This window comes from Protomyctophum parallelum, assembly GCF_964188405.1.
Source record: "Protomyctophum parallelum genome assembly, chromosome: 20".
Lineage (NCBI taxonomy): Eukaryota > Metazoa > Chordata > Actinopteri > Myctophiformes > Myctophidae > Protomyctophum > Protomyctophum parallelum.
Window position 1 is genome coordinate 16,453,870 of NC_139718.1, and position 26,250 is coordinate 16,480,119.

The 26,250-nt window shown below is 41.5% G+C and overlaps 4 protein-coding genes across 8 annotated transcripts; 1 reads left to right on the plus strand and 3 right to left on the minus strand.

Annotated features, from left to right (window-relative positions):
- Window positions 1-113: 113 nt before the first annotated feature.
- On the minus strand, window positions 114-4,618 carry cinp (cyclin dependent kinase 2 interacting protein). 3 transcript variants are annotated; one of them, XM_083792250.1, is made up of 6 exons: window positions 4,497-4,615; window positions 3,739-3,817; window positions 3,004-3,190; window positions 1,541-1,676; window positions 1,279-1,408; window positions 114-1,147 (listed from the first exon to the last, which is right to left on the minus strand). In XM_083792250.1, the coding sequence occupies exons 3-6, from the start codon at window positions 3,081-3,083 to the stop codon at window positions 945-947; spliced, it is 549 nt and encodes a 182-aa protein (XP_083648376.1). In that variant the 5' UTR covers window positions 3,084-3,190; window positions 3,739-3,817; window positions 4,497-4,615; the 3' UTR covers window positions 114-944. The 3 variants fall into 3 exon arrangements, with proteins under 3 accessions (XP_083648376.1, XP_083648377.1, XP_083648375.1); XM_083792251.1 differs by having other exon boundaries at window positions 3,739-3,813; window positions 4,497-4,546; XM_083792249.1 differs by lacking the exon at window positions 3,739-3,817 and having other exon boundaries at window positions 4,497-4,618.
- A 665-nt stretch (window positions 4,619-5,283) lies between these two features.
- On the plus strand, window positions 5,284-9,504 carry LOC310878182 (uncharacterized protein). 3 transcript variants are annotated; one of them, XM_083792338.1, is made up of 5 exons: window positions 5,284-5,629; window positions 6,674-7,054; window positions 7,350-7,785; window positions 8,337-8,544; window positions 9,037-9,504. In XM_083792338.1, exons 2-5 carry the CDS (start codon window positions 6,743-6,745, stop codon window positions 9,275-9,277), a joined length of 1,197 nt encoding a protein of 398 aa, XP_083648464.1. In that variant the 5' UTR covers window positions 5,284-5,629; window positions 6,674-6,742; the 3' UTR covers window positions 9,278-9,504. The 3 variants fall into 3 exon arrangements, with proteins under 3 accessions (XP_083648464.1, XP_083648462.1, XP_083648463.1); XM_083792336.1 differs by having other exon boundaries at window positions 5,284-5,606; XM_083792337.1 differs by having other exon boundaries at window positions 5,284-5,606; window positions 6,696-7,054.
- Window positions 9,505-10,764: 1,260 nt separating this feature from the next.
- Window positions 10,765-19,508, minus strand: dkc1 (dyskeratosis congenita 1, dyskerin). The gene is made up of 15 exons (XM_083792718.1): window positions 19,457-19,508; window positions 18,667-18,725; window positions 18,252-18,338; window positions 17,622-17,713; window positions 17,124-17,308; window positions 16,650-16,714; window positions 16,029-16,155; window positions 15,807-15,937; window positions 15,193-15,336; window positions 14,659-14,779; window positions 14,340-14,458; window positions 13,604-13,707; window positions 13,220-13,271; window positions 11,605-11,778; window positions 10,765-11,160 (listed from the first exon to the last, which is right to left on the minus strand). Exons 1-15 carry the CDS (start codon window positions 19,470-19,472, stop codon window positions 11,092-11,094), a joined length of 1,545 nt encoding a protein of 514 aa, XP_083648844.1. The 5' UTR covers window positions 19,473-19,508; the 3' UTR covers window positions 10,765-11,091.
- Window positions 19,509-21,698: 2,190 nt separating this feature from the next.
- On the minus strand, window positions 21,699-26,213 carry zbtb8os (zinc finger and BTB domain containing 8 opposite strand). Its single transcript, XM_083792214.1, has 7 exons — window positions 25,998-26,213; window positions 25,526-25,550; window positions 25,304-25,425; window positions 24,560-24,642; window positions 23,025-23,077; window positions 22,356-22,392; window positions 21,699-22,092 (listed from the first exon to the last, which is right to left on the minus strand). Exons 1-7 carry the CDS (start codon window positions 26,077-26,079, stop codon window positions 22,006-22,008), a joined length of 489 nt encoding a protein of 162 aa, XP_083648340.1. The 5' UTR covers window positions 26,080-26,213; the 3' UTR covers window positions 21,699-22,005.
- Window positions 26,214-26,250: the final 37 nt, after the last annotated feature.

Genomic DNA, 26,250 nt, shown 5'->3' on the forward strand with positions numbered 1-26,250 from the left:
TTATTATTCCTTTTTATAAAAAAAGAACAAAATCCTGGCGTAACACTTTCTGAACGTAAAGCTAGGTTTGTAACAGCAGGATACGTGTAAAGATGGAGCGTCAAAAAAACAAATAGGAGGATGTGATTTTATTAATTTTTATGTGTTTCTGTTGGGTCGCTGAATGCAGTACGTTTCATAAGCTGAACTGTACAGTTCTACTCATGTTCCCTCAATAAAGAAACTGAGAGACCACATGAATGCACATTATTTCATATCAGTCTGCATATGATCAAATCACACCAGACACGACAGCTGTCCTGCCTGTCTTGCCTACACACTCATCAGCTTCCCTACTATCTGTGACAGAGCTGCCAGCACCTTACTGCCATGCATTGTCAAAATGCACTAGGAGAGCTCTTCCCAGAACCTCAGGTTTTAGAGGTCATCGTTATTTAGCCAAGTGCCCCGGGTGCCTCATGTAGAAACACATTCAACATTTGGAGAGGAGTGCCACTCTTTAATGTCACTTCTTTCAAATCTAGTTGCGTATCAAGTTATCTGCAACAGGATTATAAATTATAATAATCTCAATGTGACTTCATCTGTGTCGCCCAGAGACGACATTCATTCATACAAAGCTGCTTCATTTGAGATAAGCATTATACATTAAGTAAGCTTTACTTTTATACCAGTTCTTCCACCTACACACATGAACACTGCCACAAAGTGTCCCTGAGAAAGACAAGTTACTTTAGAGAAATCAGCTGCTGTGTAGTTTGGCTGGACTGAATATCTCTGAGGGAAAAGTCCAGTCACATCATCATGGGTTTGTCTCTTTACCGCCTCTGCGTTTAACATGGAGTACGTCCCTGTCAGAGAGGTGGTCTTATAACAGAAACCTCACAGGTTCAACCGCCCCACCCACCCTGGGCAGTGGGCAGAGACCCTGTAAGTGTAAACCTTTATAACGGCCGGTGTCCCGTCTCCAACAGCAGGGACTCCAGGGTGAGTCTGGTGTCCGACTGGATGTAGGGCTGGTACAGCCAGCAGGACAAGAGCACCATGGAGAGGTCAGACGTGTCCCAGTGGGCCACTTCCTGGAGAATGGAATGCTTTAGTTTCAGCTCCTGACTGTAGGAGTCAAACAGATAGCGAGACACCTCCACTAGAGACGAGAGAGAGAGAGGCAGCAGTACAATAAGGCAATGCTTCTATTAGGCTATTCATTCTGCCTTGTATTTTTGTGTAGGACAGTAGAAATCTGAGAGGGAAGATGAGTGTGTGTGTACACCTTACCAAAGCGTGCAGTAGGCCAGCTGATAAACAGTGGAGCAGTTCTGCCTTGAGGTCCAAACTGAAACAGTTCCAACTGAACCACTCCCTCCACCGTGGACACCAAGCGCTCCATCTTACCCACAATATGATCCTGGGGGATTCACATGAACAAACTCTGGTGTAAATATTATTATGTAGATTGATAAACTGACATAATTATTTGGCTACACTTTAAAATGACATTAACAGCATCATGTTTAAGAAGGTATTTTTTTAAGCTTACCATCTTGTCTACGATGTCCACTAGTCGGCCACATGCCTCCTCCAGCTGTCTGTCCATACTGGGATGAGAGGAAGAGGTAGAGAAGGATGAGGAGGCATGGTCCTCCATCGTGATAATCTGCTGCTCCTTTTGGGAGCTGGGGCAAGGAGGGACAAGAGGAGGGGTAGAGATGAGAGTGTGTGACGCACACAGTTGATACTTTTTCAGCGAACAAAATGTGAGCCCAGGCAGCACTTTAGCCGTTTCTTTTATATCTTCCGGGCTTGGAGCAGCTGGTAGGCAGTGCCATCAAAGTGCCGCTTCAAAGAGATTGGCTGGTTTTCCAGACGTGCAGTAGATTGTATCGTCCCATTGGTTAGTGCCCATCACTGCACCAGCAGTGATGGGCACTAACCAATGGAGGAAACCGTGCAAGGGTTCAGTCTTGCTCAAGGACACTACGACACCAACTCTGGGGAAGCCCAGGATCGAACTTTGGGGAACCTTCCCATCCGGCCGCTCTACCGGCCACACTGCCACTAAGCCACATTGACACCAATGCTGAACCTGATGCTTCATTCTTGACGCTATTGAGCTGCTTCAACTTGTAGTGCGGGGACCTTCGTTCCGATTTATCCGCTTATAATGGGAGTGGATGGAACTTGATGCTACTTGACTTGACCGTCTGCCTGGACCCAATGTGGTCACTAGCTCAGTGGATAGTGATCGGATTTCAGGCACGAATTAATTGAACAGATTAATTTAATTTTTGCTAGAAACAGACAGTATCATAATCATATACGTCGCAAACGATACAGAGACCACAATGCTTACAGTATATGAAATGATTTTAAGATGACCCCATGTTATTCTCCATAGAGAAATTACTTCCGTGAACCAGGGGAATCGAGGGGATGAGTGAGTGACGTCAGGACTTCGGCACTCTATTGTGCCTCCCTAGAACCAAGTTAGAATTATTCAACCCATTAAAACCAGGTCCAGGCAGTGCGCCACGGGTTCGACTCCCAATCTCGACGGCCTTTACGGCATGTCTTCCCCCCTTCTCTCTCCCCATTTCCTGTCAGCCTACTGACTGTCCCTGCATAAAAAATATAAAATAAAGGCGAAAGCCAAAATAAAAAAACGGAAAAGCATCTGTGTCACTCATTTGAGATGTTTTGGCAATTCAAAAATAGCAGATATATACATAACAATCTCCATCTGCTATTGTTTAACTTTTTTTTTTTAACCTTTGGGAACTACTGATTTAGCATACATTTGTAGAATCCTAGATATCTGTATAACAAGAAAACAACATTTTCAAGGGTTTAAAGGGGGGGGGAAAGTGGTATGACTTTTTTATACAAGAATGTCTAGAGAGCAATTTGAGCCTCAAGTTCCCTCAACCGGCAGCTCATTCTCAGGTGGTGAGAACAGCTTGTGGAAAACAAGACAATATCAAAACTACTGTGATGTCACCTTACTCTCTGGACGTGGTCCTGAGGTTGACGATGGCGGTCGCAACCGTGGTGCCTTCATCGTTGAGTATCCCCCATTTCAGCATCAGGTTGTGCCAGTCAGCCGCGTTGTCTTTGATCTTCCTGGCACTTCCCGTCACGGCAGAACACTTCCTGTTTCGTGACGGAGTCACCGCAGGGTCACACGGCTGGGCTGAGAGAGAGTGTTATTATTCTGTTGTGTTCTGTAAACAGTAACACCTACATTTCAGATGTAGGTACAGTGGTACACAGTACATTTTTCACCAGCTCAGTGGCCTTGTGGTCTTCCCTGATATGGGCGGTCGGGGTTCAATCGTACTACCCCAAAACTGACTGACAAAGCCTTCCTGCTCATCATCTAATTCTAGGGGTGAATTGAGGGCAAGTCCCAGATAGTGATGAGCGTCTGGTCTAAACCTAACCTCAGTAAAACTATACCTAAACCTAACCTTAACCTCAGTCAAATTATGCCTGCCCGTTGGTGGGATTCATAATCACACATCTGGTACTGAAACGCTGACACGCTTCAAACCCAGAACTATACATTTACATAAGAACCACTGCTTCAGGGCTTGCTTCAGTGAGGAAAAGTCACGTGACCAATGACATCCGAAGCAGCAACTGGTTCATTTCCTCTAACTGGTTTGAGACTTTGAGTCGCCACGAATAGGCCGACGCATAGATAATAAAGCCTACAGAGAAAACCTGTCAGTGAATTACTTCTGTGACTTGCCCATTACGTGCTGGATTGGTGAATGGAGGGTCGTGGGTTCCTGGGATGGAGTGCTGCAATTACTTTCTACAATAGACGTCGACGACAGTGACAAATCTAAATATTTGTTACTAAAAGTTACAATCGATGACTGTTTTATTACTCATAGACCTACCTGCTTCATTTAAAATTAAATCTGACAATGAATTAATTGGGCATAAGCAATACATTCAATGTACAGTCACATATTTGAGTGTTCCCCATCCTACAAACATAATCACACACTGCTCTATAGACAAATTAACACTCTTGTGTTTCTTTTCATTTATTTCAATATTTAATTACAATTTAGGCATTTAGCATATGCTCTTCATCCAGATCCATGAATTAGAGGATAAACCTCGGATGTTGTTGCCCAAATAGTTGAATACAAACAGGAAACAAACAATTAAGTCTGTATTTGTATGATATATTTGCTATCGTTTCGCACAGCGCAGCATTGCGCCAGGAGATGTCACTATCACCGAATAAGTGGTCCAGTGGTTCATAAAAGCTTCATGACATACACATCATTTCATGTCCAGGCCTCGCGTAGCCAGCCTTCAAATTGCCTTTGCAATGCATATTATTTTATTATATATAATAAAAACTGGATTGAGTCGGAAAAACTCTGCAGTCCTGCTTGGTTGTAATTCTATTTGGTAATTTGAGGACAGGACCGGTTAGAAACAGAATGGCTGATCTAGCCAGCTCCAAAGCCTCTTACCTTGCATTGTTATGGTGATGTCAAACAATCATTGGTTTGTTCCAATATTAGATACTAGAATTATCTCTCTAAAAACACGTTTCTCTCCACCTTGCTCACTCCAAACAAAAAACTTCCGGGATCGTCTTCTTCGTGTTCTCGGGGCGTTGGTGTAAACTGTCTGCCACCTAGCGGTCAGTATGAGAAACAATATTTGGAAAACATGATTGATTGATTGATTGATTGATTGATTGATTGATTGATTGATTGATTGATTGATTGATTGATTGATTGATTGATTGATTGATTGAAAATTGTATTAACAGTTTGCAGAATTACAGTATATTTTAAGCACAAACTCAATACAAAGTCTGTTAACTGTGAGTGGACGACCCAATTAAGCATTACACTTGTTTACAAGAGGGCCCACCTTGTTCAATTCATCAAAAAGCCAGATGGACCTCTCTGATAGGAGGGTAGATGGCTCTGGTATGGACCAAATCAGATCTGTATCAGTGACGACGTCACATCCGTATACTGATGTTACACCGTCATTGGTGTGTAAACAACTGAATTTTGTGACTCCACTGGTCGCTTTCTTCACCGTACGTCAAGTTGTATTTTATTTTGTAATAATGTTGTGTGAAGCGCTTTGTCACTGTGTTTTTTTTAAGTGCTATTATTATTATTATTATTATTATTATTATTTAAAAAAAAGAAGTCTGAGTCATGAGTCTCAGAAATCGATGGGTCACCAAAGTCAGTGTAACATACTGTGCCCATGGAAGCAGTACAGTACAGTAAACAATGAAGAAGATTGTTAATCAGTTACTATATCACGTGACCTGGGGATGACGCATTCAGGAGCAGAAAGAGACGATGATAACTATTATGGGAGAAACTATAGCAGCTTACCTTGAAGTGGAGAAGGTCTTCTCTACTCTACTCGGAATCTACTTTCATTTTATTCAGGTCCCGTGAAGTAAAATTCCACAGGTTTATTAAATCAAATTCTGCGAGAATAAAACAGATTTCAACGGACTAATTTACTAACGTAAGGGGCTCCACGGGAGGAACATCATCATGACACTGGTGATGGAGCGCTCCCTGCCAGAGGAGGTATGGGTCCAGGTCAGTGCAAGTGGTGAAACCAAGTAATTATTAACACATTTTACTCAAGTACAACTTTGTCGAGGTTCTTTTACTTTACTTATATATATGTATTTATATTTTCCGATATTTTACAGCCTACTTCTAGTACACTCTACATCTCACAGAGTCAGAGGCAAATGTTGTACCTTGGCTTTAACCTTTTACACACCACTACCATTTCAAGAATCAACTTTATTGACACATGGACATGGTTGAATAGGACTGTGGATGTCACTCACAAAAGGACATACTATCATCAACAAACTGTTGTGATTATTAGTCTAGGCTTAGAGCACTAAATGTGTACATGTCATGACCATAAAAATAAAAACGAAAAAATGAAAACATATTATGTCAATAAGTGTCAGTTGGACATTGTCTCCGCGCTTGATCACTGGTTTGAGAATTGCTGCCCATGCTATGTAGTAGCCTAGTATAATGTGACAGTTGCAGTTGCTTTGAATTGTACATGTGTACATGGTCACTTTGCATTGTACAGATTGTACCTACAGTATAAGTCGGTAACAAATTCATTTTTGTGCAAGCTACATAATTTTGTTTCTCAAGAAAAAGAAAGGGTACGGGGGACATGGAGAGGGAGAACAATTATGGAGAAAAAGCATTAAAGCAAACATTAAAGAAGCATTTCAAACAAAGAGAACAAAAAGTATGTATGTACACGTTTAGGTATGAAAGTGGTAACACATCAGTAGGTCCACATAGGTAGGTATGATGATTGAGATTAGATAAGGTGCACACACAAAAAGGTGAAAAAAAAAAGAAAATCAACACCACATAGGGCAAGTCCACAAGGAAAGTAAACTGTTGTTCCTGTTGCCAATCTGGTAGTCTTGCCCTTGACCTTGATGATACTTTACAGATTTGTATTTTTAATACAAAAACCCTATGCAGCTATTCAAAAAATAGCAGATCTACATATTGCCCTTTCTACACGGTGGTATTATTTGCTGCTTTTACTTTATTTAGATTCATTTAAATCTTAATCTGACCTCAGTACTTCTTCCACCATTCATTCATCCTACCAGGTGTTCGACTTTCTGTCCACAGAGGACAAACACAGTGTGCGGTGCAGCTGCAGGTACTTCAACGAGCTGATGGATAAATATTCGTGCCTCTGGAGGGATTTATGCGTCGTGCTGAGCAGGTTCTCCTCCTACAACCGCCGGTTCTGGTCCACTCTGAGCCGACGGAATCTTAGCGGGGCGGTACTGAGGAGCGGCAAGCAGAAGAACCTCAAACACCTGGCGGTGACGCTGCCGTGTCTCCGCAGCATCGCCATAGAGAACTGGTCGGAGGAGAGTCTGGATCACCTGGGACAGTTCCCCAACCTGAGATGTCTCACCATCAAGTACCCATCTAACTGTCCCCTGGAGGTGTCCCGGGCCCTTGTGCCGCTGAGCAGACAGGTAGGTAACCTTATGTTGATAACTCTGAGTAGTAGACATTTTTATCATATCACAGTTTAGATCACTGATTCTCAGCCTTTTTCATTTCCAGGACCCCCAGTTTGATATTAATTTGGCCATGGATCCCCCATTTGATACAATTAGGTTTTATCTCAGGCCCACCAATCTACACTGTAAGGTCCTCAGTGTACTGGGACCAACGTTGAGAAACAGTGATTCAGATGCTATAATGATATCATATTGTCTTCATTTAACAACTGTCTATTTCCCATGTCACAAAAACACCTTTTGACAGATAACACACCTGAACATCTGTAATGTCAAACTCAAGTGTCCTGTCACGGAGTTCATCCTCTCAGTGTCCAAGATAAAGAGTTTGACGTCCTTCCTATTCCACCACGATGGAACACAGCGCGTTCCCATTAAGGCCTTCCATGCCTTGCTCATCGGCTTGCCCAAACTCAGGCACCTGTCCTGGGAGATGATCAGCTACAAAGTCCTGCCTGAGGACTATTTCTCACCGGCTGTCATCCCATCAGACAGTTTAGAGCTCCCTCTCTCCAGCTTAGAGCTTCTCAACTATGACACAGTGGTCTCAGAGGAGGCGCTAGTTTGTCTGTCTGGCCTCACCTCTCTGTCTGTGTACCATCTGTACTCTGTACCCGGGCCCCGTTGTCACCTGAGGACCTGGCTCACTGCCCTGCCCAACCTCACAACCCTCAACATCCACGGTGAGTTGTAAGATTGTTGTTGATTGATGTTATGGAGGAACCGCAATTAAGATTGTAAGAGCCATTTCCTTTCTATGCTTTTTATTTCTATAATTGACGTCACGGTCAAGGCCAAGGCCAACGCCCTGTCTATATGAGGAAGTGGGCAACAAGGCACAGGTGCTACTGAAGTGAAAGAAAAGAGGCAACAGTTTGTTGACTGTATCGAATCATGAGAACAAAGGCTGTTGAAATTGTCGTTGTTTAAACCTGCTGAGTGACGGTAAATAAATACCAGTTAATTCAAAACGAAGTCATACGTTTGGACATCTGTTCTTTGTTTTTATTATTATTATTATACACGTCTAAACTAGATCTCGCTTTCAGTAACCAGCCAGTGGTGTCAGTTCAGGACTGACACTACAAAGATCTTATTTTAACCGTGTTACCAGCTTGCCTGCCGGTGCTGGTGTTATTGGACTGAAACGCTCTCTCTCTCTCTCCCACTGATCGAGCTCAGCATTTTGCAGTGTATGGCTAATTAATAGACGTTATGTTGTTGTCTTGTGTAGGTGGGCATCCTCTCGGTGCATATGCAGACTGTGTTCCACACACTGTGACCAGCCTGACATTGTGCGTGGACATGACAGCGGGTGACCTCGAGACTTTGTCCAGTCGGGTTTCAAACCTGCAACATTTACATTTGGAACCTTGGGGCAGCATGGGACACATCAGACGTCTGCCTGAACTCTTTCCACAGCTAAGGACCCTCAAGATGAGGTCAGCTGAGCGAACACTGGTTGTCAACATCGGGTCCGAGGGCTACCAGGTGTCCAGATAGACCCTTATGGTTCTGTAACCCTGAGAATGGCTACATTTAGAATTTCTATTGTAGATTGAGGTCCCAGAAATGAAAGAAAATAAAATCAATTTGGCATCTGTGTGGCCCTATTGGCCCGTCATTGTCAATGGCGTTTACAAAACAAACATTGAACTAAAGACAAACATTAAACCTGTATATAGGAGGGGCTAGCGCCCCTCAAAAATAGAGAATCTCTGAGCTACAAGCTAATGCTATATTAGATTTACGTCCCAAACATCTACCAGGGTGCAAATAAAGAATGATACACAATTGAGAATGTTATCTCCTAGGGAGGGAAGTAGAATTTCTTGCATACATAATACATTTGATACATAATGTATTTTCTTTGTCAGCAGTCACTTTGACCTAACCTCCCCCCCACTGACCGTTGTATGTTTATCCCTCTACAGGCACCATAATGTCCCTGACAGCGACTTCCTGGATCTGTACCACCTCCAGTCCTTAGAGAGACTGGAGGTCCTGGATCCGTACTACTGGCCCGACCGAAACCTTGTGGACCACATCACCTACCAGCCCAGCCCCCGCCTCCTCAGCCTCATTGGTGGGCTACAGGGTTTGACCAATCACAGGGTCCACGTCATCACCGCCAAAAACACAAGGGATCCAATGACCTGCAACTGTATCGAGTGACATTTTAATTAACAATCACCACTAATCACATCGAAGCCAAGGCCTTGCACTCTCTTTCCTCGACACCCAAACTGTGTTTGGGCAGTGGGCACTGCCAGTGGGTTGACTGCAGCTGTAAATAGAAATGTTTTAGCCTACTGCTATCCTGTAACCAGATTAAAGGGTTATTTAACTTGCTTGACTCAATATTTAGTAGATATATTTTTATCAGACATGGCCCCCTGCTATAAGCCCAACCATGTTACTCATCTAAGTCTGTGGTTCCGTTGATAGTCAATGTGTGTGGGCTGTTATAACTAATAAAAAAAATACATAATTTAATAATATAGCCCTATCATGCATTAGGACAGAACTAGACTTTAAATGAGGCAGGATTAAAGTTGAATGGGTTTACAGTACATGGGGGGGGGTAGGAATAAATTGAAAATCGCACATGGAAGTGTCGTCATGTTACGACTGTCCTGGATGCTCTTGGTACATAATGATATAACCGTATAAACAAACCTTGCCTATCCATTTGAGTCTCAAACCCCAAATCATCTTTGCAGAGCATCAGTAGGGACAGGAGACAACCTCCGAAGTTGTTAAAACGAAAGTTCTGAGCTTTAATAGCAAACGTGTTGGCATTTGCGTTTAAAAGAAATCCATCAAGCTTTGAGGAACAAAGCATTGGTATCACAGGAGACCAAAGAACCAGATGGAGACCTTGATAGGTCTCCTTCAACTAATGCATCTCACTCAGTTTACAGTTCAAGCAGCCATGACAAAATCCTTTGTATGTGTAACCACTTGTCTTAAATGCTCTTTTTAGTCAAAAGAGACCAGAGCTGCAACTGTACTTAAGACTGCCTTTGCATTTTGGGCATAGGGTTGCCACTGTGTTTTTTTTACTCATCAGAAATTGACAATCAATAGATGTCAAACTTTGTGCTAGTTCAAGGAGAATCCTATGTTAGAAAACTTAGCTTTCTTTGTAGTCGTTACGTCCCCACCAAAGAGGTCCAGGTGTTTTGTGCAAAAACTCCTTATTGGCCATTTCCCCTACGAAGCCCTCAATGAATTGCATTGAATAGGGCTATGGGGCGTTGTGCTAATTCGCTTATTGCCATCGAAATAAGTAGTAAAGTGTGCCGCTTGGGATATTATTTACATTATGAAGAGAGGATATACCAACAAAAAAAAAAGGGAGCAATGGAAATAAGCGAATTAGCACAACACCCCATAGCCCCATTCAATTCAATTCAATGCAATTCATTTAGGGCTTATGGTAGGGGAAATAGCCAATAAGGAGCTTTTGCACAAAACAAACACCTGGACCTCTTTGGTGGGGACATAACCACAAAAAAAAAGGTAAGAAAGCCTACCATGGAATTCTCCTTTAACATAGTCTACCATAATGGCTGGTGTGTGTGATCAGAGTCCGAATGGACGGACACTCGGACAGATTTTGTAAAGCCTGACAATAAACCCACTTGAGCACAACAAACTAAGAAAACAATGGTTTTAATGTTCAAATTACAAAACAAACATAAACCAGGCATAGCCATTGTACAATATATCTGATCAATAAAAAAAAAGACAAAAACCATAAACCATCTGTTATACATAGTTATACCATCACACTGCTCATCCTCCGATTGCTGGGGGGGGGGGGGGGGGGGTTAGTGGGGCTGTGGTCTTGTGGTGGTAAATCCCACATTCAGGTTCATTTATTATTCTGCAACTCATTGGTTGCAGAAAGTGTCCATCAGTTTGGCCCGTTCTGACCAGGGGCAGTTTACTGTCCATGATTCTCTGGTAGCAACAAGCTTTGTTCACTCAGTTTCTCCGTCTGTCTCTTTCAGTTTCTTCTTTTTCTTCTTCTTTTTCACACTCTCCCCGACCTTTGAGGGAAAATAAAATAAAAGAAAATATATATTTTTACCCCATCATTTTCTTGTCTTCCAGAGAAATAATCAGATCTTGGTCCCTCAACAAAAGCATTGTTGAGGTGTGCAAGGCAAGTTCTCCAAAATAAAGTTTGGGAAAGAATGACATTCCATTTAGCCTTAGTAATTTACTACTTTTAAATCAGTGGTTGATCAGATAGCCAAGAGAATCATGACATCACAAAAATTCAGAAATGTCGCGAAACCATTCTCATTATCATCACATCAACCCTGGTTGGAAAATAAACCAGCAGGAAGTTACAATGCTTCCCATATAATATTTGTCATGTCATAAGCAAACTTTAAAAAAAAAAGCTAATCCACAATTTTTTTTTATAGAAATTGTACTTAATACCAATTAATTACCGGTACTATTGAAATCTTAAAAGCGCAACCCACCTCAGTCTCCTCTGCTTCAGCAACCTCTACGCTTCCTGTCGTCTCCTCCTCAATCTTCTGTTTCTTCTCTTTTTTCTTCTTTTTCTTTTCCTTCTTCGCCTCCTCAGCAGAAGGAGTAGTGGGTGTAGAAGCTACACCCTCCGCATCACTGTCCCCATTAGTTTCTCTCTTCCTCTGAAAAACAGCGTTTATTGTACAGATTAAGTCAACCTTCAGCACTGCTCCGTCATGCCGAGTAAGAATGGTACAGTGCTGGTAATCACCCCTGGTCCTCATGGATCACTAGGTAAGGTAAGGTAAGGTAATTTTATTTGTAAAGCGCCTTTCAAAACAATTGTTACAAGGTGCTGTACACAGTAAAATAATAAAAGTAAAACACGAAAAACACAGTCAACAGCAAAACAGTGAAAACAATAAGAAACAAGCAACAGAAAACAATTCATAAAAATAAATACAGGCAGGACAAGATACAATAGAGATACTCACTATAATGGACCAAAATATTTACGATATAGGTGTGTTTTGAGTAGCTTTTTGAAAATGTCGACTGACTCTGCAATTTTTAGGTTCATAGGTAGCTCGTTCCAGAGTGTGGGTGCCATAGCTGAGAAGGCTCGATCGCCTTTAGTTCTCATCTTAGTTACAGGGATGATAAGAAGGCCTTTGTCAGAGGACCTAAGTTGCCTTATGTATACCCTGGGGTGAAGTAGCTCTGTCAAATATAATGGACCCAGACCAAAGAGGGATTTGTAAGTGATTAATAATATTTTAAAAACAATTCTGGAGTCTATTGGTAGCCAGTGTAAGGCAGCGAGCACAGGGGTAATATGTGACCTTCTGTGTGTATTTGTTAAAAGTCTAGCAGCGGCATTCTGCACGAGCTGGAGACGGTGTATTGAGGCGCGACTCAGGGTGGTGAACAAAGAATTACAGTAATCCAGACGGGATGAAATAAAAGCATGTATAAGTTTTTCGAGATCCTGTGGTGTTAATAAAGATTTGATTTTTGAGATATTTCTCAATTGAAAGAAACATGTTTGGACGACCTTTTTAATATGAGGTTCGAAGGTAAATTGGTGATCAAAAATAACGCCTAAGTTCTTAGAGGTCTTAGGGTAATTGGCCGTAATAGCCATAGACTGCTGTATTTCAGCCTGGATGCTCTCAGGTCCTATGATCAGGATTTCTGTCTTATCCGGGTTTAACTGTAAGAAGTTAGTACTGCAGGTAGTTTGTCTTAACAGAGGTTTAACTGCATTCACCAGGTTTTGGTGGGTCCAACCAATTCCAGAAAGAAATAACACAATTCCATTTATTCAAAGTAATTTTAAAAATCAGTGGTTGATCAGATAGCCAAGAGAAGCATGACATCACAGGATTTCAGAAATGATCGCGAAACCAATTCTCATCATCATCACATCAACCCTGGTTGGACATGAGTTAACAGCAGTAATACCAACTAGAGGTTCTGGTTAGATAGAAAACCACCAGCAGTACTAGAGGTCCTGGTAGTACAGAAAGCTACAAGTACAAGATGCTCTGTTCAGTAACAATACTAGATAACCTGGTACCAGCAGAATCAGAGATTTGAACTTGTGTAATGGATGCGTCGTACCTTTCCTGGCCCGGTGCTCGACTCCTCAGCCTCCTTCTTCTTTGCAGCAATGCTGTGAAAATAAACATCAGTAAGATTCCAGACGCTGAAACCCCCCAAACATGCGGTAGACAACGGAAAATGGATTCACCTCTCAAGACAGAAATTAAACACCAATTATCTGTCCTTAGGTCAGCGGCTGGAAATGACTGTTGGCAAGACCGGACTACAGCTGTGGTCAGAAATCTGCTGTAGCAGACTGACTCACTCGGAGTCCAACACAGGCCACCAAGGGATTCATTGTGAATCATCTCAAATAATTGTTCATTATCTCAAATAACCGCACTCAGACAACAATGTAATAATTGTGACAGGCTTAAGAGTATTTAGGGTGTAGCACTATACCTGTAGTCTACATAGCCTGCCTTCCAGTCTGATGGAGTTTGGCCATTTGGTTTTCCATGTTTGTCCAGAAGACCGGACTTAATCATCTGCTTCTTCTGACTGGCCTGCAGACACAAAATTAACCATTAATAAATTCAAAAGCACTGTACATTGTATAACCAACCAACGATCCTATAAATATAACCAACGACCATCAAGGTATCCAACACTCTGGCGTACTGAAAACATGTGTTGAACTTGTGACATCGGTCATGAGGGTGGAGATTTCTACGCCTCTTTACTGGTAGAATCATGCCATTCATTTTAAGTCCCATGTCAGTCAGATAGCCAAGAGAATCCTGACATCAAATTTCAGAACAAATAGCGAAACCAGTTATCATCACATCAACCCTGGTAGCCACACCCTAAACTAAAGCACAGTAGCATATCCTGCTTTAATGTATATTTTACTATAAATTGGGACAGTAATGCTAATTATTGTATTGACGACATGAAACAAGTGACCGAGGCAATAAATAAAGTATTAAGTAAGATAACTTCCCCTTTTACTTCTACACACTTTACTTAGTATTCCACTGGAGTTTCCTATGGCTGTCCTTTAAGAGATGATGCAGGTTTAATTGTCAATTGTTTTCATTTGCCTGGTACCAGTGTTGTACTGAATGAGTGCGAGTTGTGTCAGTGTGGCATTGAACATGGTTACGGATGTATCCATGTTGTACTGAAATGTACATACCTTGGGCCCCAGACCCCACTTGCGCGGGTAAGTGTCTCTCTCCATGATGACCCTCTTGATCTTGGCTACGATCCCATGGTCACATGTAGAGATGACTGCTGTGGTCATCAGTGCGACCCCTACATTGAAGAGCAAGAGAACGGAAGCAGGTTCAATCTCGCATACATTGCAATAGATATTAAGTTGGCCAAATAAATTGCCATCAGATCTCAACCATAGCAAGTCACCACAGCAACATAGTGCTCTTGTCAGCTACACAATCATCATTTGGTTTCACGATAATATTGATAGTCACGAGATGTTAAACACAAAAACTCACCTATACAGATGGCTTCTCCTTTGGTCGTTATGACGATGATGTCCTGGTTCATTTCGATGCCGTCCTCATAGCGGAGAACTCCTGGTAACATGATCTTGGCTCCGTAGCAGATCGCATTCACCTGGTGTAGAAACACGCACATTAAAGTTACCAAAGAAACTATTTAATTCACTGTAGACCAACCAAAACTTTATCGATATGGCTACAGACCAAAGCCATCAGACGTGGGTGGTAGATAATTGTCATCTTTGCACAGAGTGCTAATGCAGTCTACATATCTAATCATTTGGCCATGTCTGTAAAACACTTTACTGAGGGACACAAGACCGCTTCGAGGGGACAGTGAAGGTAGGACAGGCAGACAGGACAGATGAGAGGGAGACGGCATAGGAAACAGACGGTGAGTAGGACAGCCGAGAAAGACAGACAAGTAGGACAGCTGAGCTGGAGACTGTAGGAGCTGGAAAGCAGAGTGAGAAGTCAAGGTTCTGGTAGGATGCAATCCCAGACCCGCAGAATTCTGTGTGAACTCACAGCGCTGTCTTTCATCACTAGTCTCTTGTGGGACACCATGAGTTTCTCCAGAGGATAGATGACTCTCCTCAGGTATGACTCGTCTTTGTTGTGGTCATACTGCCACTGTGCGTCCAACACGTCGTGCATGGTCACCATGTTGTCCTACAGCAGCCACAAAGCAGGTCCACGGTTAATACATTTACACTGCTAGTCAAGCGACTACACTTGGCATCCATTCGTTTCCACAGCTGTTGGAACAACAATTATGTAGCCGTTGACACGGTAAATGTGTGAGAAATGGCATGAGTGGTAAAATGTCTTGTAGGATAGAGTGGGATCTGCAGTCAGGTTGACAGACAGCAGGGGTCACTCATGAGCCACATTCTTTCCCAAAGAATTATTACCAGAACCAGGGAGGGACCCAGAACTGAACTCAACACTTTGGTTATGTTTTGGATGGGTGCTATAAATCAGTCGACTTTAGTACAGTAACACTACACTGATGTGTGGAAGTAGCACACACAGTATATGATTTGGCTGCCTTCCATGTGCAAACAGGTTATTTTAAACAATTGTTTATGTAGATCATATTATAAATAACTTGATGTTAAGTGTTATTCAGTTACTCTCACCTTCTCACCCAGAACACCTGAACGGACCCTCCTCAACTCCTGCATCTGACCTCCGACCCCGAGGAGAAGACCAAGGTGGACACATAGTGTTCTGATGTAGGTCCCTGCCTCGCAGCTCACCCAGAAGATGCCTACAACAAACACACACGTTGTCATCTCTCCTGAACCAAATGTAGCTATTGGGTTGTGTGTGCATGGGGGGGGGGGGGGGGGGGGTCTTACCCAGTCGTCTCTCTGGGTCGTACTCCACCAGTTTGCTGTCGTAGATTGTTCTGACTCTCAGCTGTCTCTTCACAGCAGCAATGAGAGGTGGTCGCTGGAACAGTGCACCCGTCAGGGTCTCCAGGCCCTGCAGGAGGTCAAGGAATGGGTCATGAATAAACTGCTCAATGCAGATTCAAGTTAGTAGAGGCACTTTACAGTTGCTGCAAACCAATTTCAACAGCATTCTGTGAGGCTTTCAATGATGCAAGATTTTATTTCTACATTAAGCAAGTGTTATGACATTAGTGAGAAAACATAAATCCACATCTTAAACCAAATTAGTTGGTGCCCATTTGGTTTATCTTAACAGAGGTTAAACTGCATTCACCAGGTTTTGGTGGGTCTTTTAAAAATCAGTGGTTGATCAGATAGCCAAGAGAAGCATGACATCAAAGGATTTCAGAAATGTATGCGAAACCAATTCTCATCATCATCACATAAACCCTGGTTGGACATGAGTTAACAGCAGTGCCCATTTGGTTTAGATGTGAGATATTACAGACGGAACACATTTGTGGGCCTCTAAAACAGATTACAACCTTTAAAATTTCCCTCATTCCACAAAACAAATACACTTACCCTAGCAAGAGTGTGTTCATTTTCAATAGCATTGTGCAGCCGAACTATTCCCACATACTCTTTGCCTGCAACACACAGCAGAAGAGTAGTAAGGTAGGCTGATGTTTACTGTACAGACAGCTGACGAGACCACAAGTGGCAGCAGAGCACAGCTGGGGTCAGTTTTATGCACTAAATAGATATTAGATAATAGATAGGAGTGATTATCAATTTGTATACCGAAAGACAGTGGTAAGTAAATACATATATTTACCCAAAAATTCTAACCTTTTTGGCCCAACAATACCTGTAATCAAGAATTGACCCCAGCTGTTGTGCCCCCCACTATTCTGGGGAACATATTGCCTCCTCGTCATCATAATTTCTATAATAAAATATACAGATTGTAAAGGGAACTAAACATCAAGCAGCTCTGATCCAAAGCCATGAGACTTCAAATGGCCATCAAACCTGTGCCCTGCCCCTCCAACCTACCAGCACTCTGCTGGGACTTGACGAGTCGCGTGGCACGGTCCACACATACAATCAGACATCCAGTGACCTTGGGGTCGAGGGTTCCACTATGACCAGTCTTCTCCACGCGCAGGATTCGCCGAATCCAGGCAACCACCTCATGGGACGAGGGATTGGCCGGTTTGTCCAAGTTGATGAAACCAGACCTGAAAGGACGTTCAGATAAAAACTGACATTAGATGTCAAAACGACACCTTGGCATCTATATTTTGGCCATGTCAGAAATAATACAAAATGTCAAGATGTGAGACATTTGTAACCTGCTAATTTAGAACATTTTAATAGGGCACAAGTCAATAAAAAAAACACTTGACAGCAGCCATCAGACGTGGGTGGTAGATAATTGTCATCTTTGCACAGAGTGCTAATGCAGTCTACATATCTAATCATTTGGCTTGCTCCAAGGATTGTTTTTAGTTTAATACAGTTTAAATATGCAGGGTTTACAACTGCGTTTACCTGACGTAATCCTGGATGTTCCTTTTGAGAGGGTTACAGCCATTAGGTAGGGGGGTGTAGTGAGCTGTTCTGACGTTTAGTTTATCAAAGTTCTGAAATAAAATAAAATAACAGACCCAAGACAGAGCAGCTTAGTTAATACATTCTAACTTGTAGTGAATGAGCAGGGATATCCAGTTACCATACATTTCTTGCTTTTGATTCTTACAGAAATATTTTGTAATCTAAATCAAGTTTGCATGTGATCAGGTCAGCGTTCAAGTCTTGGTTGAAGCTCACCGTTGGGTCCCAAACCCAGCATGCCCGGTTCGGCAGCCGGCCCAGTAGAACACTGGGTCGGTACCGATGGCCGGGCAGCCAGACCCCCCGATGTCAGAACGACACCGGGGGGCATTGGAACCCGGGCTCAGCACAACTCATAGAATGGATTAAGCTGTTGCATCATTTCATATGCTTAATTACACACTGTATTCACTCCGATCAGTTTGTTAAATAAGCCTTTTATTACCATATGAACTATGAAGATACATAAATGTATGAATTTTCTGTATTTTTTTATTGATAAAATGTACATTATGTTAAGCCAGACAGAGACCAAGGGCAGATGGCTAGGGCCAAGTTATTTCTCACTTTGAGTAGTAGAGGCCACTGAGACGTGTCCAGACTGGCCACTCGAGACTCTGGTTTGATGAGGAAGTCTTCACTCTGCTGGATTTCCTGAAAACAAATAAACAGTGATAAGCTGCCATACAGTGGCTTGTGTCTAGTGTGTACGACATATAATCCTAACGCTGAGAGTGAAAAGGGTTTAGTAGCATTTGCACACTCAGAGTTACAACTTACAAATGGATAAATTATCACATTGTATTAAAGGTATAATGTTAAACAATCATCTCATGTGTCATCTGAGGGGATAATGAGTAATGACTGCTGATTTAGTCATTTGTTACATTGCAGTGACAGCATGATGAGCTCAAGCTATAATGACTTTGGCTTAATGTTGTCCATTATAGATATTAACAGTAAACAAAAATGTATTCCTTACCCCAAGTTCATCGTCGTCTACTTTCTTCTCCTTTCTCTTTTTCTGTTTCTTAGCTGACACTGGAGAAACATTAAAAAAACGTTATTTTCACGCATTAAGTGGTAAAACGATAAACACTTGACCAATCAGATCACAAAATCATCACCATCTTACTTATCAGATCATTTTACATGTATAGCTCGTGTCTCTGAAGGGACACACGTGGCCGGTGAGACGACACGTGGTTAGCATGAGGCGCTAACCGGGAGCCAACATGTGCATCATCAGACATGCATGCAGCATTGCAGGCCAAACCGGGGAAAACTGGCGCACAATCTATATAGTCTGGACGACGATGCGTTTTATAAACTGGAATTTAATGAGCTGAGAAAAACGGGTCACACTTTGCAACAAACCCATTTATCTGAGAATGATGACGTTGCATCGGGGACGGGGTCTAAATGAATTAACGCAGCCCCGACATTGACAACGGACGATGTTACGTTGATTGTAATAAGGGTTAAGCAGATCATCTTTGTTTAGTATAATATAAAATAAATAACTTAACTGCTCACGTTTGAAATGTGAGCATGCAAGACCAGTTTGCATTCATGCACGAGTCAACTAATGGACTCCCAACAGTCCATCTAGTAACTATTCTTAATGTCAAAGGTTTCAATCAACTCAACTTGATTGTTGCTTCAGTTTAACACAACATGAAAACTATGTTTTGCAGTACAGATGTTAGAATAATACAAGTTATTAGGTGAAATGTAAAATGTTCACGCAGGAGCCGCTGACACACACTCACCCTCTAAGTCCGCCATTTTCACAATGTGCGCAACTCTCTCTTCAGTCTTCCTGAAGAGTGAACTCAGCTCGTATGATCACATCCGCCACGTACGTATGGATCTGACGGGGCGCTACCGCCACCTAATGTTTGAAGGTTAGTGTGTTTGGGTTTAATCGATTGATTGAAAGTTGAATGAATACTGTAACAACAGTTTGCCAAAAGGTACAGTTTCATACAAAAAGATGCTAAAAAAATAACCCAAGAGGGGGCGCCCGCTGGCCAAGTGGTCCAGGCGCATGCCACATATGCTCTGGCCTGACAGTGCGTTGCAAATGGTAAATGGTGCATTTATATAGCGGCGCTTTACATAGACTGTGCATTACATTCACCCATTCACAAACACATTCATACACTGATGGAGGAAACCATGCAAGGTACCAACCTGCACATCGGGAGCAATTAGGGGTTCAGAGTCTTGCTCAAGGACACTTTGACACTAACTCTGGGACTGGGACCACCGCGTCGTGTTTGAGTCCCATTCATGACGACCTTTGCTGCATGACTCTCTCCTTCTCTCTCCCTCTTTCCTGTCATTCTTCACTTTATATAAAGGCAGAAAAGCCAAAAACAAAGAAAATAAATCATGTGGCTTGTTTCCATTTGATTGAGGTCATCATGGTGCATTAGCAGCACCACAGTGGCTCTCAACTCAGGCCGTACTCCGTAGTAGCCTAGAGGAAGTTGTCATTGGATACAATGAACAAAAATCCAACAGCAAGAGACTTACAGAGCATTTAAAAAAATACTCTGCAGCCTGCCCTGTACCAACCTATCCCTCAAACATTATATCATGATCATCACATCGATCGACACCACCTGTCACCTTGTATTTTGTGGTTTTATCCTCAGATTTGACACAAAAGTCATTGTGGTCTAAAGTTGTCTCAGTTTGAAGAAACTCTTGTTCACTGATTCACACTAGTACATACTAGTATGTAGAGAAAATGTACTGTACATAAAACTCATGTCCTGACATTCAATTTAAATATTTAAAAAGACAAATATTACAATGTACAATTTTAATTACCATTACAGTCACTACTAGGTTGCACTGATAGAGAGAAAAGAAGCAGATGGGTGGATTTGTCATTTAAAATACAGTTAGAAGTGGTTAAACATTTCCAAATATACTCACTGATGCTTATAACTCAGGAAGTAATAGAGGTCTTGTAAGCAAGCTACAATATATAACGGAATTATATCATTGAATAAGGACTCTACAATATTATGTGAAACTAGGGAGTGTGTGTGCAAAGTTTGGCATCGACCGGGTTAACGCTGCCGGAGATTAGCTGGTAATGGACGGACGGACACACACGGACGGACGGACTAACGGAGTGCATAACATACTCTCCCCATGCCTTCGGCCTGGTGGAGACAAGTATGGGAACAGGAGCTGAGGAAGAAGCCCAACAAACCCACGGTGAGACTTTTAGGACTGGAGGGCCATTCAAGCCTCAAGCAGAGCCTGCAGTACCACCAAGGGCAAGGTAGAGCCTGCGGAACCGTTGCGGCTCGAGAATCCACCATTCCTGAATAAAGTGCCTGGTGCTGGGAGTCTGGTGCAACGCACAGGTACCTCCCAGTCCCGGCAGAGTAGTTCAGGAGGAACGGATTGTGTGGCCCTGTTTTTTTCCTAATGGGACTGATCGAGGGTAGCTACTGGGACGTAAGTCGGGACTTGATCACCCCGGCTGGGTCACCTGAGTGAGGGGTATGACCCAGATGACCTTGGGATACATCACTGAGGATACGTCCCAGGTGCATCCATGTATGTATGCCCTGGGTTCGATTCCCGCTGGGGACGTTGTTCCCTCCTCTGCGTCATCAGTACCCATACCCGAGGCGGGGTTGGTGAAAGGGCCTTTCTGTGTGGAGTTTGCATGTTCTCCCGTGTCCCCTAAGGTAGGTACCCTCACAAAAAACATGCAGTAATCATGGACTCTAAACTACCTCCTCCTGGCCAGTAAAAGTAGTTTATTCTAAATATCCACATGTTCTTCTAATCTTTATTTCTATATCGTAAAAACGTCTATAGACGTTCTACTTCTACCCAGAATAAACTGGTCTATATCTAGTGTAAAGTAGTATGTAGAGCTTCTGTCAAGATGCCATTACCTCAGCAAAAACGTAAAAAAAAAAGAAAAAAGTTTACTTATATAAATATATATAAAGAATAAAGTCATATCAAAATGTAATGTAGAGATAAAGCCTCATCTTTTATTGTATGAAAAATATATCACAATTGCAACTTGCTTTTTCAACAATTCAAATAAAACTCAAATAAAACAAATTCAATCGTGTAAGGCTTAAAAATAATTGATCTTCAACTAATGAAAATCAGTTAATTTCAGTCGTAAACATTTCAAATCCCCAGTGTTTTATATCAAGTGACCACCCACAGGAAGGTGGTGGTGACATTTGTAATCCTTTTCCATTTGTAGTCCTTTCCCATTAATTTGTAGTCCTTTCAACCACCAACCTCTTCTGCTGACGTCACTGCATCCTCAGATATCAACAATCATAAAGATCTCAGGTTTTTCTATATCATGAATCTGCATTGCAGAGTATGTGATAGCTTTCACCTCAGTTCCCTGGAAAGACAATACAGGACAAAAAAACAGGAATTTAACCGTTATATATAATATCTTATCTTTCAATAGCATAGTACACTACAATAGAGTATACAGAGTACAGTACTGTAACTGTACAGTAACTATAAATAAATGTATAGTTGCACCGCTCAGTTCACACAGGTGTGATTTCTTTTGCTATTTTTCAACATTTTCACCTACGATAACATGCCCAAAATATGGAGCTAAACTGGAAATGCATCTCCACAACTCCACTAGCATACCTGTGGATGCTTGACCAGATTGAATTCTTCACCCCACCTTTAAAAAGGAAATACATAATAATAATTTAAAAAAAAGGTCAGACAGAAAAATAATGTGAGTTTGAGACGCCACACAACTCAAGCTCTATAATAAATGTTGCTGACGACACCATTGTAATCACTAATCAGCCTGATCACAGTCAATGATGAGATGGACAAATGGAGTCACATTCAGTTTCAGCTTCATCAAGCTGTTGGCTGCTCAGATGATGAGCACTTGAACCGGGGGACCTTCTATTTCCCAGGACTCTCTACCTACATTATTCAGCCATAGCTAACTGAATAATGTAGGTAGTAGGTACCTCACTAACTCTGGAGAGGAAGTGAGAGCCCTGACATTGTGGCTGCTGAAGAACAATTTCCATCTCAACATCAGCAAAACAAAGGGGATGATTGTGGACTACAGGAAGCTACAGGGAGCACATGCCCACATTCATAAGACTGCAGTGGTGTTGTGAGAGTAAGCACTCTCACACAGCCACTCGACAGAAAAGTACTTCCTGATGCTGCTGGACAGTGGACACGCATGGTTTATCATGGCTCCCTGTATGAGGCAGGCCATCAGCTTTACAGTGAGGTTTCCAAAACCACGCTGAGATGTGTGTCAATGTCACCCAGCCAATAACTTACCCAATAGAACGAATCCTGAAGTTTGTCCTGTCAATGTGAACAACCTTCACCTCCTAGAGACAGGAATGATCTAATTACTTTCTATATTCCATAAATCACACTAATAGAAGAGATTTTCATAATGAGGTATGACATAAAAGCAATAATTATCAGTTATGCTTAGTTAGTTCCCAAACCTCCCGACATAGCTGACCACACCCCCCACATGGAAATATAAATTCCATAAGCTATATAGAGACATATATTTCCTTTTTATCCACATATATGAACCTGAATATGGCATAATATATGCAGCATAGGCTATATTCTGCATTGCTTGCCATATTTTGGCATAGTATGTTAATATATTTAAAATAAAACCATAAACACCACCATTAGACTTTTCATGTCGCGCACCCACTAGAAGACGCTCGCGCCCCACAAGGGGTGCACGCACCACAGTTTTTTTTCCTGTATTCTTTTTTGAAAAAAATGGATGGTTGTACTTTGTACACTGTCAATAAATACATCTTAAAAAGAGAGCTCTATGTTCTGACTTATTACTGTAGAGTTTTTGTTCAGTTGTGTGTCTCTTCGGTAGACAGGATACATTTTCAGGTTGGGATGCCAATTTTACCCAATCAGGACAGAGAAGTCATGATACAGGGAAAACAAGCAAAATATGAAGTGATCAAACCAACACTGAAGCTGATAATGTTTATTTTTTACTTTCTTTTACAAATAGATACCACTTAAATAAATAAATAAATACCCAATCTACCGCCACTAGGGATGTGAACGACCCTGTATTTTGCTAGTCAATGTGTCTGAGGAAACAACCAACAAGTCGACTTTTTGTTTTTGCAATTAACTGCCAGACTGTACATGTTCAGAATTTGCATCCAAGCCTTAATATGCACATAGTCAGTTAGTGTTTAATTATTTTCCCACTGACATAGACTTGATAAACCGATACAAACTAAGATCTTTACGCACCGGGAGCATGACCGGCAACATGACAAATCACAACTATTTGTATAGTAATTGATGCCTTGGACCTACATGCTGATGCTTTGTGTAAAATCAACCGTGTCCTGAATTACAAATTGCACCGCTTTTATTACGCGTAATATTTGCGGTCTGTGTTGATGTAGTCATGACACAAACAACAGTTTGAACATTAGGACATTTACGCTGCATACTTTGCAATGCAGGATACAGCACATAATTTGAGGAAATTACTCCTTCAGCACGGCGAGCACACACACAACCAGGCATGTTCCATATCCCATTTAGAAAACAACTCATTTTGAAAACTTTTAATTGCCTATTTTGTAAAACGGTAACGTTTTCAGAACATTTTTTAATAAGCTATTAAAACAAATCAAATACTAACTAAATAAAAATAATTTGGTTGAGTCTACAATACGAATTGTCAAATTTCCACAAGCTCACACCGCATCACATGTAGACCTGTTATTTTCAGGGAGCGACAATAGTATGACGGATTGTACATTAATCATATTAGAATTAGTCACATTCTTGAACACACTTACCCTAGGAACGAAGAAAAGATCTGCACAAAATTTGAACAGCCAATCATCTAAGAAGTGGAAAAGGAGAGATTCCATGTCGTGGCCTGGTCAGGAGAAAGACAGACAATCAGAAGATTTTATCAATATAGCATAGTAGTAAATATAGTAGTAAATATGTATAGTTTATATGTATAGTTTCATTATATAGATATTCCACTGTTACTTTCTTAGCTTATGCATGTTTCATGATAAATGCTTTTATGTGATGTATTCCCATGCTTTTTGTTCTTGCTTAATGTAAGACGCTCTGGATTAAGAGCGTCTGCTAAATGCCTAAATTGTAAATTGTAAATTGTAACAAGGTGACGATATAACATTAAAACAGTTTTGATGTGTAGCCTACTTTGTTTCATAAACAACATAAATGTCTTCCATTCACCTATAGGCTACCAATAGTTTCTTCTTTTTTTAAAATAATATTTTGGACCCTGTGAATATACTTTTTTCATTTACCGGTAATGTTGAAATGTTACATGTCTTTTCGGTAGTGGATTTGTTGGATCCAATACCGGTATTGGATTCGGTATTGGGATTAAATAAATTGCATAAATGGTACCAATTTACCAAACTAGAGCGGTGCCCTTGGGCACTGCATGGCTTCCTTGGAATGATGGTACATTTATAATAAGGATGGCCCTGTTCTGGGTGAAATTAACACTGAGGATTTGTCTGTGTGTGAATTGTGAAACACCATCCAGGTCTCACCCTCTGACTCGACTTCAACTGTATCGAGGGGTTCCACCGTCTCCGTGTCGGTCATGTAGCCAAACATTCCCATAGCACACTGTTCAAATGCCTCCTCCAGAGAATTCCCCCATGAATGGATTCTTATAACACAAAACAAAAGTCATAAGTAACAATGACAATCCAAAAGAAAAAGCATACTGAAATTTGACAGCTGCTACGAATTATAATTACTGTACTCACTGTACATCAGCTGTGTGATCCAAATCTGAAAAGATATAGGTACTTTTATATAAGAAAGAATGTCATGTAATCTTGTGAGGTCATCTCTACACTACATATATTTGATAGCTTTAGTTAGTTAGGTACAGTAACAGTGCAATATAGATTATTAAAAATATAAATCAGTACGCATTGTGTGTGTTTTACCCTGGGTAAAGTTGCTCTTTTGTCTAAATGTTTGTGATACGCAATGTTTGTCCATTCATTGTCGATGGCATTTAATGTTTGTGTAGGACAAAGTTTGTGTTTGTACATACACCAAAAGCTGGACATAGGAGGGTCAATATAGGACCGACAGGAGCCTTCATCACACAGACAGACAGACTATCTCTGTGTCTAGACTCTAGACTGAAGCTCATCTAAATTCTAAAAGCATTGAAGCAACACCACCACCACCAGATTACATCATATATGCCAGGAAATATGAGCTCACATTCATATTTCTTGTTGATTTTAGGATATTTTGCTTTCGTGGCTTTCATTTCCTCTGTCAGGTCTAGTTCACGGTCGTCCATAATTTCAGATTATTCAGATGTCAGTCCGAGAGGAACTATTTCTAAACAACATAAATGTTAGAAATGCTATAAACACAACACGAGCATTCGAGAAACTGGAACGATCACGTGGGACCACCTTCTTCTTCCTGAGTCTAGCTCTTTCCAGCAGAGTAGAAGACAGTCGGCAAA